The sequence below is a fragment of the Gekko japonicus genome, unplaced genomic scaffold (genome assembly GCF_001447785.1).
Source record: "Gekko japonicus isolate JY-2015 unplaced genomic scaffold, Gekko_japonicus_V1.1 scaffold2571, whole genome shotgun sequence".
In the NCBI taxonomy this organism is placed as follows: domain Eukaryota; kingdom Metazoa; phylum Chordata; class Lepidosauria; order Squamata; family Gekkonidae; genus Gekko; species Gekko japonicus.
This window is the reverse complement of record NW_015172084.1, coordinates 4222-15611: the sequence shown is the minus strand read 5'-3', so window position 1 is coordinate 15611 and position 11390 is coordinate 4222. Positions and strand designations below refer to the sequence as shown.

At 44.2% G+C, this 11390-nt stretch overlaps 1 protein-coding gene across 1 annotated transcript in view; it reads right to left on the bottom strand.

Moving 5' to 3' along the window:
• Positions 1-11390, bottom strand: part of ASRGL1 (asparaginase like 1) — a 60472-nt gene that overhangs the window by 47322 nt on the left and 1760 nt on the right. Inside the window, exon 2 of the mRNA XM_015420897.1 lies at positions 3790-3992. Coding sequence (XP_015276383.1) covers positions 3790-3976 — 187 coding nt within the window. The 5' untranslated portion in view covers positions 3977-3992. The remainder of the gene's footprint in view (positions 1-3789; positions 3993-11390) is intronic.

Sequence of the window (11390 nt, the reverse complement as noted above, 5' to 3'; positions counted from 1 at the left end):
GAGGCAGGCCGTGGCAAACTGGTTGCTTGTACATTCAAGCAGGTAGTTTTTAATCGTGCATTTTTGGTGGTACGCCACGGGTGCACTCCACTTCCCAGATGTTGCGGTGTGATCGTACCCAGATAATCCGCCATGCAATTGTTGCTCTCCCATGGAAAATCCTCTGTGTGAATCTCCTCATATTCCCTTTTTGCCTGCCTGATCACAGACTTCCATTTTATTTGCCAAAGCCTGTGTTCCTTTTTATCAGCTTCACTGAGACTAGCTTTCCACCACTTAAAGGAATCCTTCTTACCTTTTACAGCTTCCATTACTTCGTTAGTTAACCATGCAGGCATTTTTCTATACCTATTTGTACCTTTCCTAACCTGCGGTATATATTTTTTCTGAGGTGCTAGGATTGTAGTTTTAAATAGTCTCCAAGCTTCCCCAATGGTTTTGACCCTTTCTACTTTTCCTTTCAGTTTCTTCCTCACATGTCCCCTCATATCAGAGAAGTTACCCCTTTTAAAGTTAAAAGTGGTTGTGTCAGTCTTTTGGGGCAACTCCCTATTTATACAAATGTTGGACTCAATATTGTCACTGTTCCCAAGCAGTGCAATTGCTTCTACATCTCTCACCAGGTCTTGGGCGTTACTTAGGACCAAATCCAGGATTGCCTCTCCCCTGGTAGGTTCTGTGACCATCTGCTCCATAGCACAGTCACTGAGAGTGTCTAGAAACTCAATTTCTTTTTCCTGACTAGAACACATATTGACCCAATCAATGTGTGGATAGTTAGAATCACCTATTACGACACAGTTATTTCATCTAGCCTCAATCTTTAATTCATTCATCATTTTATAATCCTCTATCTTTTGATCTGATGGATGATACCAAACTCCCAGTGTTAAGCTTCCTTTTGGGCCCACTATTTCAACCCATAGCATTTCCAGAAGCGAACCCAATTCTCTTACCCTCTCGATCTTACTGGACTGTATACCGTCTCTGACATACAGAGCCACCCCACCTCCAACCCTCCCTCCTATCCTTCCGATATAATTTATAACAAGGAATCACCGTATCCCACTGATTTTCCTCATTCCACCAAGTTTTTGAAATAGTCACAATGTCTATTTTCCCCCCAACACCAAGCATTTCAAGTCCCTGATTTTACCTCGGACACTTCTAGCATTTGTCTATATTTCCCATGGATGTTAAGGCCACAACCTTCCTCTTGCTGCCTTGAGACCTTGCCAGGTATTCATCATTAGCCACAGTCTCAGTGGACAATTCTAATCCATTTCCTTGTAGAAAAGTAACAGCTGCCCCTTCATCTCTTTGAGATAAGTCATCCCGAACCAGAGAGTTCCAGAGGTGAGCCCTGATAAAATTAAACCTGGAGTATATCATATTGAGCCATACTAATACCACAGTTATAAATGTGGTTTCTCTTTGTTTTCCTGGTTCAAAGCACCTTGCTCTGAAGAACATCTGTTGGTAGAACATTATGCATGGTTGCCTTGCAAATAAATTATTGACCAATTGGACCATTATTGCAGGCAATGAAATAACAAGAACATTGTTCTGAAATCTATTTATCTTCTAATGATCCCTGTCACAACTTACCTAGGAAGCATGTAAGGAAGTATTCACTACCTTGCTGCAAGAACAGCTGCTTTTGAAGATGATGCATTTGTTATTGAGTCACTGGAGACTAGTTCCCTTGAGAAACTGAAGGAATAACCAGGGGACAGGTACAGAACAAACAATGATGATGATATTGCAGTGGTAAAGTCTGTGATTAATTAAGTTTGTGTTAATGAGCTTGTCTCAAGTGATTTTTAAAATTTTGAATTTGAAGCACACTTTTAAAAAATATATATATTTATTTTATTTTATATAACACATTCAAACAACACAACAGAACTATAACTAACAACATTAAATTATGAACTAGGTGGTTGTTCCTCTGAATATATAGATATAGATATATATTTTTAGAAATATCAAATAGGTTTTACAAACAAATAAGTATTTCCTTATACTTTGTAGGCATTTTACTTCGAAGTGGTGAACTCTCATCATGAACATAATCCAAAAAAGGAAGCCATTTAGTTAATAAATTCGTGGTAAGTTCTCTTTCTTCAGTTCTTTGTATAGTATCTGTTATTTTGTCCATTGTTAAGAAGTCCCATAGTTTCGTAAACCACCTTTTGGTGGATATAGGTTCGGAATCCTTCCAGCTGGATGCAATCAAAGTCTTAGCAGCTGAGAACATAATGGCAATCTGAAGAAGATTCCTCATCAGAATTGGGAGAAGCTGCACCCAAATTACCCAAAGGCAAAACTGACTTTGATGAAGATAAAAAGAAGGGAAGAACAAGAAGAGAATGTAACTGAGACATAAACACTTGAAGAGATAATTATCTTGCTTACTTGCTCAGAGCAAATACTTATATTTTAAGCTTTTACTTACTGTTATAAGCTGAAAAGAAGCTTTACTCATGTATGACTTAATATGAGAAACTTGAATAAGCGTTTATTACCAGCAATATATATAACGCCTGTTAGCCTTTCTTTTAGTAATGCTGTCCTATCACCTGTAGTCTGTTAGTGTTTACCCACCCCCTGTTTCTATGTAGTGTGTAGTATAAAAGCAATTAAAAAATTTATTAAAAAAACACAAAGGGATATCAAAGACAGATTTCATTCCTAGAGAAATACGGCTTCCTCTGGCATAATTTGAGAATCCTTGGCATAAAGCTTTGTTTTAGTTAAACAGGCTGTTGCCTAATTCAGGCCAGTGGCATTGTACCAGTGTAGAAGGAAGGAAATACAGCCAGTACTTGACACAGACCCCTATCAGTATAGAGGGAGTCAATTTTCTGCTGTTCTTTCAAAAAGATATTCGTAAAGACTCACCTTAGAACACAAGAGAGGTCTCCTGCAAGAATGCTGTGCATGGATGCTCTGTTTGATCATGTTAGAGTTAATAACTTTAAAATGTTTCCTAGTCTTTACCGATGCTCCCTCTAAGCTGTGGAGTCTTGTGAGCAAAAATTCTTTGTGAGCTACTGACAATAAAGTTGTGAGCAAGCAATTTGGCTACTGCATAAATTAGTTTGCTCTGGAGCCATCCTCCATGAGCTAAGACCAAAATCTGTGAGTTGGAGGTTAAAAAACTGTGAGCTAACTCACAATAACTCCGCTTAGAGGAAACACTGGTCTTTACCAAACTCCATGCATACAGAGTTGAAACTCAAAAGGCGAGAAAGTATATTTTCAACTGGGAAGGCACAGTTCTTTTACACCAGATGCAGGAGAATAAACTTGGTGGGTTTTTTCCTGGGGTAAGCCTGGATAGAATGTATAAGTTGCCATAGTTATTGCCAGTTATGACAAGCACTTCTCAAATCTGGCTAGTATTCATAGCTGCCTAGAATATACCCATATGGCACTGAGCCTTTTTTTCACAGCTCACTTATAACAGGACTTGTGTGGATGAACTTGTCTGTGTGTAAATTGCCTACAGTACTCTTCTTAGAGCTGCCAGCTTTTTTAATCAATCTGATTTCTGTGCCTTAACAGCAGCCAGGCTTGCAGAAAGTTAGATGGCGAAGCTCTTTGCAGCATGAAAAATAAAGTGATGGGAGCAAAGTTTCATTTGCTAGACCTCTGCATGTTTGGCTGCTATTACAAGACAGAGGAGCAGGGCCAGTGCAACAAAGCTGGCTGCTCGCTCTCTCTAAATATAAATGGTGTGATTGCAATTTCACTCTCTTGAAATGGAAAGCACATAGTTATTACCTGCATTAAAATGGGGATCATCTTCCATTACTGCTACAGCTTCTTCAACTGCATCTAATGCATTCCCTCCTCGTTTAAGGATACTGTAACCTTTCAGGGCTGCTTTCCTTACACCAGAGCGGCTTCCTTCTTCCCGTTCTTTAAAGATGGAACCAGCTCCTCCATGAACTACAATAACTGGCTTCATGTTGTCAAATCCTTTCCTGGTTAGAAACAGAGGATTGTTACTCAAAACGTTTATTGTGACCCCTCGCTTAATTTCACATTTCATCATTAATGCTGAAATCAGATTATAGAATGGTTAGAAATGTTTCACAAAGGAGCCATTTATCTCACTGGTCATCTTCATTAATGCTGAAATCAGATTATAGAATGATTAGAAATGTTTCACAAAGGAGCCAGACCCTAGAAAAGCTGCCAGAGTTGCACAATGTTGACATTTTCAGGATTCTTAGAATCCATTATCTAGGATTTTCCTCCAGATGGAAGGTTCAAAGTCCAGTCTTACTCCTGTTAAGTTCAAATAGACTTTTAATATTGATTGAAATAGAAACAGCAGTCAATTAATATTTAATGAAATGAAGGCTTAACAATAATAATAATATGAATGTTTCTGAATGATCAAAGCACTTCCTATACGTTCCCTCAATCATTCTTACTCAAAGCGATATTGGTATTAGGGTTGTCACTCTATTACATAAATCATGCAATCCAATCTTATTAGCATTTATCAGAAGACTCGTGTTCAGAGGGTTCACTTTTACATAAGTATGCATAAAATGGCAGGTTTACAATGCAATCCCATACAAGTTTACTCAGAAATCATTCCTGTTTCATTCAGTGGGCTTTAGCCCCAGGTAAGTATGGAAAGGACTGTAGCCTTCATCTTAATCATGTGAATTTTAATCAATCAGTCAGTCAGTCATTTAGAGCTGTATATATTTTAGGTTGCTAGCTATACATTGGGAATTTCCTGAAGACATGGGAATGGAGCGAACAGAGGGGACAGGGACCAGAGTGGAGTATAATGCCATAGAGTTTACCCTCCAAAGCAGCTGTTTTCTCCAGTGGCCCCCCACTGCCAGACCCTGCCCCCAGCTGCCGATCAGCTGCCTGGTGGGATGACTTACCAGGAGAAAGAGGAAGGCCCAGGCTACATCACCGGTGTCATACAGGAAGTGATGTCATCTCACCAGCAACACCAGGGTGATGCTCTGGTATTTGGGCAAAACCTCTATGGTAGAAGCTGTTTTTACCTTAGAGTTTTTGCCCAAATACCAGAGCATCACCCAGGTGTTGCTGGCAAGATGACATCACTTCCTGTATGACACCGGTGATGTGGCCTGGGCCTTCCTCTTTCTCCTGGTAAGCCCCCCATCCCCCACCAGTTGCAAGGAGGGACCTGGCAACCCTAAGGAGAACTGATCTCTGTACTTTGGAAATCAGTTGTAATTCCAGAAGATTTCCAGGCCCCACCTGAGGCTGGGAACCCTAATACATTTCTGTATGAATATAAGTAATTCTGAAGGTCAAAAGCATTCTTCTTTTGTTTTTAGATAATGCTCATAGGTGCCCCAGGTGACACCATCTTAGGAAAAGTGTTCTTTTCCTTTGTAAGAAAGAAAAGCAGTACCTCTTATAAGATGGTTCCTGCCACCTGCAGCTATTATAAAAATTGGTATTTGAAATAATTAGCTGTGAAAAACTTTTTAATTTGTTGCCTTCTTAATCAGGGCATTTTAGTCGATCAAAAAGTTCTTAATCAATTAATATAAGCGAACGATTAACATAAGACTGCTACCCTAATTATTATCCCCTTATGGAACATGAAGGGGAGTGGTGCTTGCCTCCAAACAATTGTAGACGTACACCAATTGCATGTTTGGAGAATGTCTTGCCAGGGATGGCATTTTGACTTAGGCTTGCCAAGTCCCCCCGGGGGGCGGGGAAACCCCCACCCCAGAGGCCAGTTCCCCGCCACCAGTGGATCGTGTTACCATGTGTGCTTGTATTTGCATTTTGTCTGTATTGTGCTTATGAAGTATTGATCAAATGTCTATGTATCTGTGCCTCTGGGAACTCAGGGTTCACTGCTATGTGTGTTTGCTGGTATGTGCCTGAATGGCTGGCCTTTCACCTCATGCTGCCCACGGATGGGCATTGCTGGGATGCCTGCCCCAGAGCACATGCGTCCCTGGAATTCCTCGGGGGGGCCTCTGGTCAGAGGAGGTCACCTCCGGTATGCACAAGGAGACATTTGGACAAGCAACAGGCGCGACCACCAATGATGGATTGTGGGAAAGCACCAACTCCCTCTTTGCTATCTGGTTTGGGCATCAAAAGACAATACTGTTTATTGCTCTGAGGACCAGGCTCATCTCTACTCCAAAGGTTGCCAATGGAAACGGAGGTTCACTCTTCACCACATGGCCCCCGCTTTGATGTAGGGATAGAATATCCTCATATTGCCCACTGCCCCTCATTAGGACGTCACCCCTTAGTGGACCTATAGCCTTAGAATAGAGGACGGACCCCAGGGTTTATGGCAGGTAAGGCCATGCCCAGAACAGAGCTGTTAAAAAGAGAAACGCGGCTTTGTCTCGCTCTCTCTCTCTCCCTCAAGCCTCTGCTTCTTCCCCTTAGTGCGCACTAAGGTGCTTCAGGTGACTCTCTAAGTTCCCCGGAGTCGCGACCAGGGAATGCGCACGTGGCTTGGCTGGACCAGCCTTTGTGTGTTCAAAGTTCACCAGTTTTGATACGTTAGGTGCCCTTCTTCCCTAAGAGGAGATTTCTTCTCAGTGGACCTCAGATAAGTATTAACCGCCTACCTGTAAAGTTATTCCCCATATTTGATGCTTTTGTTATTTTCCATACTTTAATTGTTCCTATGTTCTATTGTAACTAAGGAGCTTGGGGCCACGGTCATCCGAGGGAAAACTCTATGGTTTTACCTCGGATGGTCGTGGCCCCGCCCCTGCATGCCCGGCGTGGTCGCGTCACTTCCGGGTGATGTGGTTGCGGCACGCACGCGCGCACTCCCAGAGCAGCACTGGAGTCCCCTTCTCCAGCGCCACTCGGACTTGGGAACCCTATTTTGACTCCACATTTTATGCATTTCCCATGAGTGCCAGTATAGCACTACTTTATTTATTTGGATATTTAAACGCTGCTTTTCTCTCTTGTGGCCCCCACCTTGTTGAACAGCCTGCCTGAGGAGTTCAGGAAGGCTCCCACTTTCCTGGCTTTTTGCAAACTATGCAAAACTGAATTATTCAAGAGGGCTTTTCTACATAGGCAATAAACATGCACTGTACTAAATTATTCACAGGGTTACTTGGATAAATTATTAGGGCCTGCAGTCGATACTGTGTATAGCTTGTTGAAACTAGGATCCTACAATGGAATTTTGCATCATTTAATGTGCCACGTTGATATTTATGCTTTGCTTCAGTTCTGTTTTTAGACTTTTGGCTGGTTCTACAGCCCTAGTCCTATTGCACTGTTTACTGAATGTCTCATCTGCCGATTGTATTGACTCAGCTCTGTGTAATCCACCTTGAGTCCAACCAAGTGAGAAAGGCATACTATAAATAATGTAAATAAATACATTGTCTCCCCAGTGGAAAGGAGTTCTTCCTTCTCCCCCTCCATTTTATCCTCACAACAACCATCCTGTGAAGCAAGTTAGAATCAGAGTGCATGACTGACCCAAGGCCACCCAGCATACAGCAGAGTGAAGATCTGAACCTGGGTTTCCCAGATCCTTTTCCGATACTCTAACCCAGTGATACTCATGCAGTAGTTCAGGAGCAACATATTGGTCTTTGTCATGCCACCAGTGACTCTCCTGAGAACCATTCCTCAATGTGGCATTTCCCCCATGTTTCAGGTAAATGAGCAAGGCCTTTGCCCGGTGGAGCTTGTGATCGGTGGTTGGTTCCAACTTTGAAACGGCATCTGCCATAGGAACAGGCAGGGGTCATTTCGTAGAAAAAGAGGTGCAGGAGCTCATTAGCATAATTTATTAGCATAACTTATTTGCATATGCCACACCCCATGACATCACTGGAAGTGTGTCAGAAGGCAACACTTCCTACCGCTCAGGCTCCACTGGACTGTTTTGGATTGCTAGCTATTGGGGGGGGGGGGAACGTACAGATCTGCCCTCACATAGGAGGGAGAACTTGTACCTGAATAAAACTTGGTCTTAAAGGTGCCACTGGACTTTTTTGGATTGCTAGCTATGGGGGGGGAGGGGAAAGCCAGATCTGCCCTCACAGAGGAGGGAGAGCTTGTACCGGAAGGCGGGTTGGGGGGGGGCTCTGCAACTTACCTGGCTGCTTCTTGCTCCTTGTGGCCAAACTGAGGGCTGCTGGGAGCATTAGCGGGGCTTGTTGCATGTGCCTGCCCCCTGGGCTCCTTACTCCCGGAGTTCCGCTCCTGTGCGCTCCCACAGGAAATGACCTCTGGGAGCAGGTAATCTCCAAGCCTCAATGAGATGCAGACCTCATGCCAGGGATGGATGTAAATGTGGCTCTTTTGGTTGATGGTAATTGTGAATGTGGTTATTCATGAGCCTGCCAGCACCCACCCCGTGGGCCCGCCCTCCCAGGATTCCTACTGGTTGCCAGGCCATGTCTGACAACCCTGGAGTACCACTGCTCCAACCACCATACCACACGCAATGTTCCCTCTAAGCTGTGGAGTCTCGTGAGCAAAAATTCTACTTTGTGAGCTACTGGCATTAAAGTTGTGAGGAAGCCATTTGGCTCCTGCATTAATTAATTTGCTCTGGAGCCATCCTTCCTGAGCAAAGACAAAAATGTGTGAGCCGGAGGCTAAAAAACTGTGAGCTAGCTCACTCTAACTCAGCTTAGAGGGAACACTGGTTGCCAGCTGAGCCATTCACAGATCACCTTTTTAATTTTATATATATAAAAAATTATGCTGCCTCTCTAGGAACCTGCCTGATAAAGATCACAAAATAAAAATAATAAAAACAAAATATTAAAAGATATTAATTAAAACCCAGCAGTAAAAACAAAGACACCTCAACCCAGCATAAAAACACCAAACATATAAACAAATGACTGACAGCCTGAAATAACACTTTCCAGATTATCCCCCCCCCCAAAAAAGCTAAAAGATCAACCCCTCAATCTAAAGCCTGGGTGAACAGAAACATATTGGCCTGGCACCTGAAAGAGAGCAATGTAGGCACCAGGAGAAGAAGTAAGGAGAAGTGAGCCCTGCCTCTGGCTGCCACCCACCTCACCTCTGAAGGTGGGGGCACACTGTAGGATTGCCAGCTCCGGATTGGGAAGTACCTGGAAATTTTGGGGGGTAGAACCTGAGGAGGGCTGGATTTGGGAAGTGGGGAGACTTCAATGGGTATGGTGTCATACAGTCCACCTTCCAAAGTGGCCACTTTCTCTAGATGAACGGATCTCTGTTGCCTAGAGATCAGCTGTGATCCCAGGAGATCTCCAGCCACCACCTGGAGGTTGGCAACCCTAGATCTTAACTGGTGGGCCAGATAATACGGAGAGGCCATCTTTCAAGCACCCCAGACTTGAGCCAGCACTGGGATGATGTGATCTCTGTATCCTGCCCCTGACAACAGCCCAGATGCTGTTTTCAAAGGCAGCCCCACATAAAGCACATTACAATAATCTAACCTGGATATAATCAGGTCAAGGATCGCTGTGGGTTTTGATGAATGCCCTTAGCTGGCATTTCAGCCGAAGCTGATTAAAGACACTACATGCAACAGAGAAGAGCTGGGCCTCCAACTGCGGCCAGGATCCAACTGTACCCTGTTACTCTTCCAGCAAAGAGGATCCTTCAGGGTAACCAAGGCTGCCTCCATCCCAAATCCAGGTCTGAATCCATACTAAAGTAGGTCTACATAATCCATCTCCTCCAAGACTACCACCCCCTCAAGCATCATGCCCCAAAATGGAATGATGGCTACCGGGAAGTAGCTGTTCAAGTCAGTAGGGTCCAGGGATGCCTTCTTCAGGAGGGATTGCACAACTGTTTCTTTCAAGGCAGCTATCCTTCCACAGAGAGGTGTTTATTACCTCCCAGACCCATTCGAACAACCCAGACGGCTCAATACCAATAGCCATGAAGAACAAAGGTTGAGTCTAAATGTGGTAGACTGCACCCTTCTGAGCAGCTTGTTCACTTCATCAGGCCTCACCAACTGAAAGGAACAGCTAGGAACAGACTGCACTCCAATGGCATCATGAGACTGAACTGCACCAAATGTGGAAACTGTCACAGCAAATGCAACACAATTTTATCTGAAAATGCATAGCAAAAGCTACTTCCCGGTAAGTAACGGTAAAGGTTCCCTTGCTCGAAAGCCAGTCGAATCCGACTCTAGGGTTGCAGTACTCATCTCCGTTTCAAAGCCGAAGAGCCAGCGCTGTCCGAAGACATTTCCGTGGTCATGTGGCCGGCATGACTAAACACCAAGGCACACAGAACGCTGTTATCTTCCCACCGAAGTGGTACCTATTTATCTACTTGCAATTCTTGCTTTCGAACTGCTAGGTTGGCAGGAGCTGGAACGAGAGACGGGAGCTCACTCCATCATGCGGCACACTTGGGTCTCGAACTGCTGAACTACCGACCTTCCACAGCCTGCTAACCACTTGAGCCACCGCAGCTCCTTCCTGGTAGCCTGTATGTTTTCAGAAGCCTGGGGTAAGAGCCCCTTCACAACCCAGAAAAGCTCTGCTGGACAGCATTTCATGGCTGCAATGGTGGTGGTAAAGTCAGCTCACTTTGCCACCATCGCCACAACAGAGCAGGCCCAGTAATGGGCTCTCACCTGTGCTTGGTCACATTCACTTTGAGTTTGAGCATGCGGAGCAACTGTCTTGGGCAGGAACGGAGCCCTGCCTTTTGCAATGCCCATGTCACGACGCATGGCGTCATGCTTCTGTTGCTGCCCCGGGCTTCCTCCGGGGCGGCAAAGCAGCCTCCAGCAGCCTTGCCGGGAGGCCGGGAGCTCAGTTCTTCCAGTTGTGTTCCAAACCCATCTGCCCAACTGCTGCATCACTCTTCTATAAACCAAGGAGCATCCTGGGCTCTGCAGGATATCCACCACCCTGGTCATCTCTGTATTCCAGACTGACCAGGGCTGCGGCAGGAGCATCAACCATGAAAATACCTAAGATATCTCAGGAAACCATCCAGATCCATCCATCTACGTGGGCAGACCACCCTAACCAGCCCCTCACCCTTGCAGAGGTCTGGAGAGTCTGAACCTCACCAGATAACGGTGGGTCCATGACGAGGGCAGCATAGAAAATCCCCACATTACCAAGCCATGCACAGTCCAATGATCAATTATGTAAATTCCCCATCTATTAATCTCACATGGCATGAGCAGTCCCACTGTACGTTTGTACAACTAAAATATGGTGAAAATGAGTGATATATGTACCCTTCCAGAGCATAAAGCAGGACATGTATATTACTTCCCTTCTAAATCAGAAGACAGTTTTTCACATCACAGTTTTCATCAGTGCAACTGATCCTATAATAAGTCACTGTTTTCCAATGTTGTTATTGAATATTTTTACAGA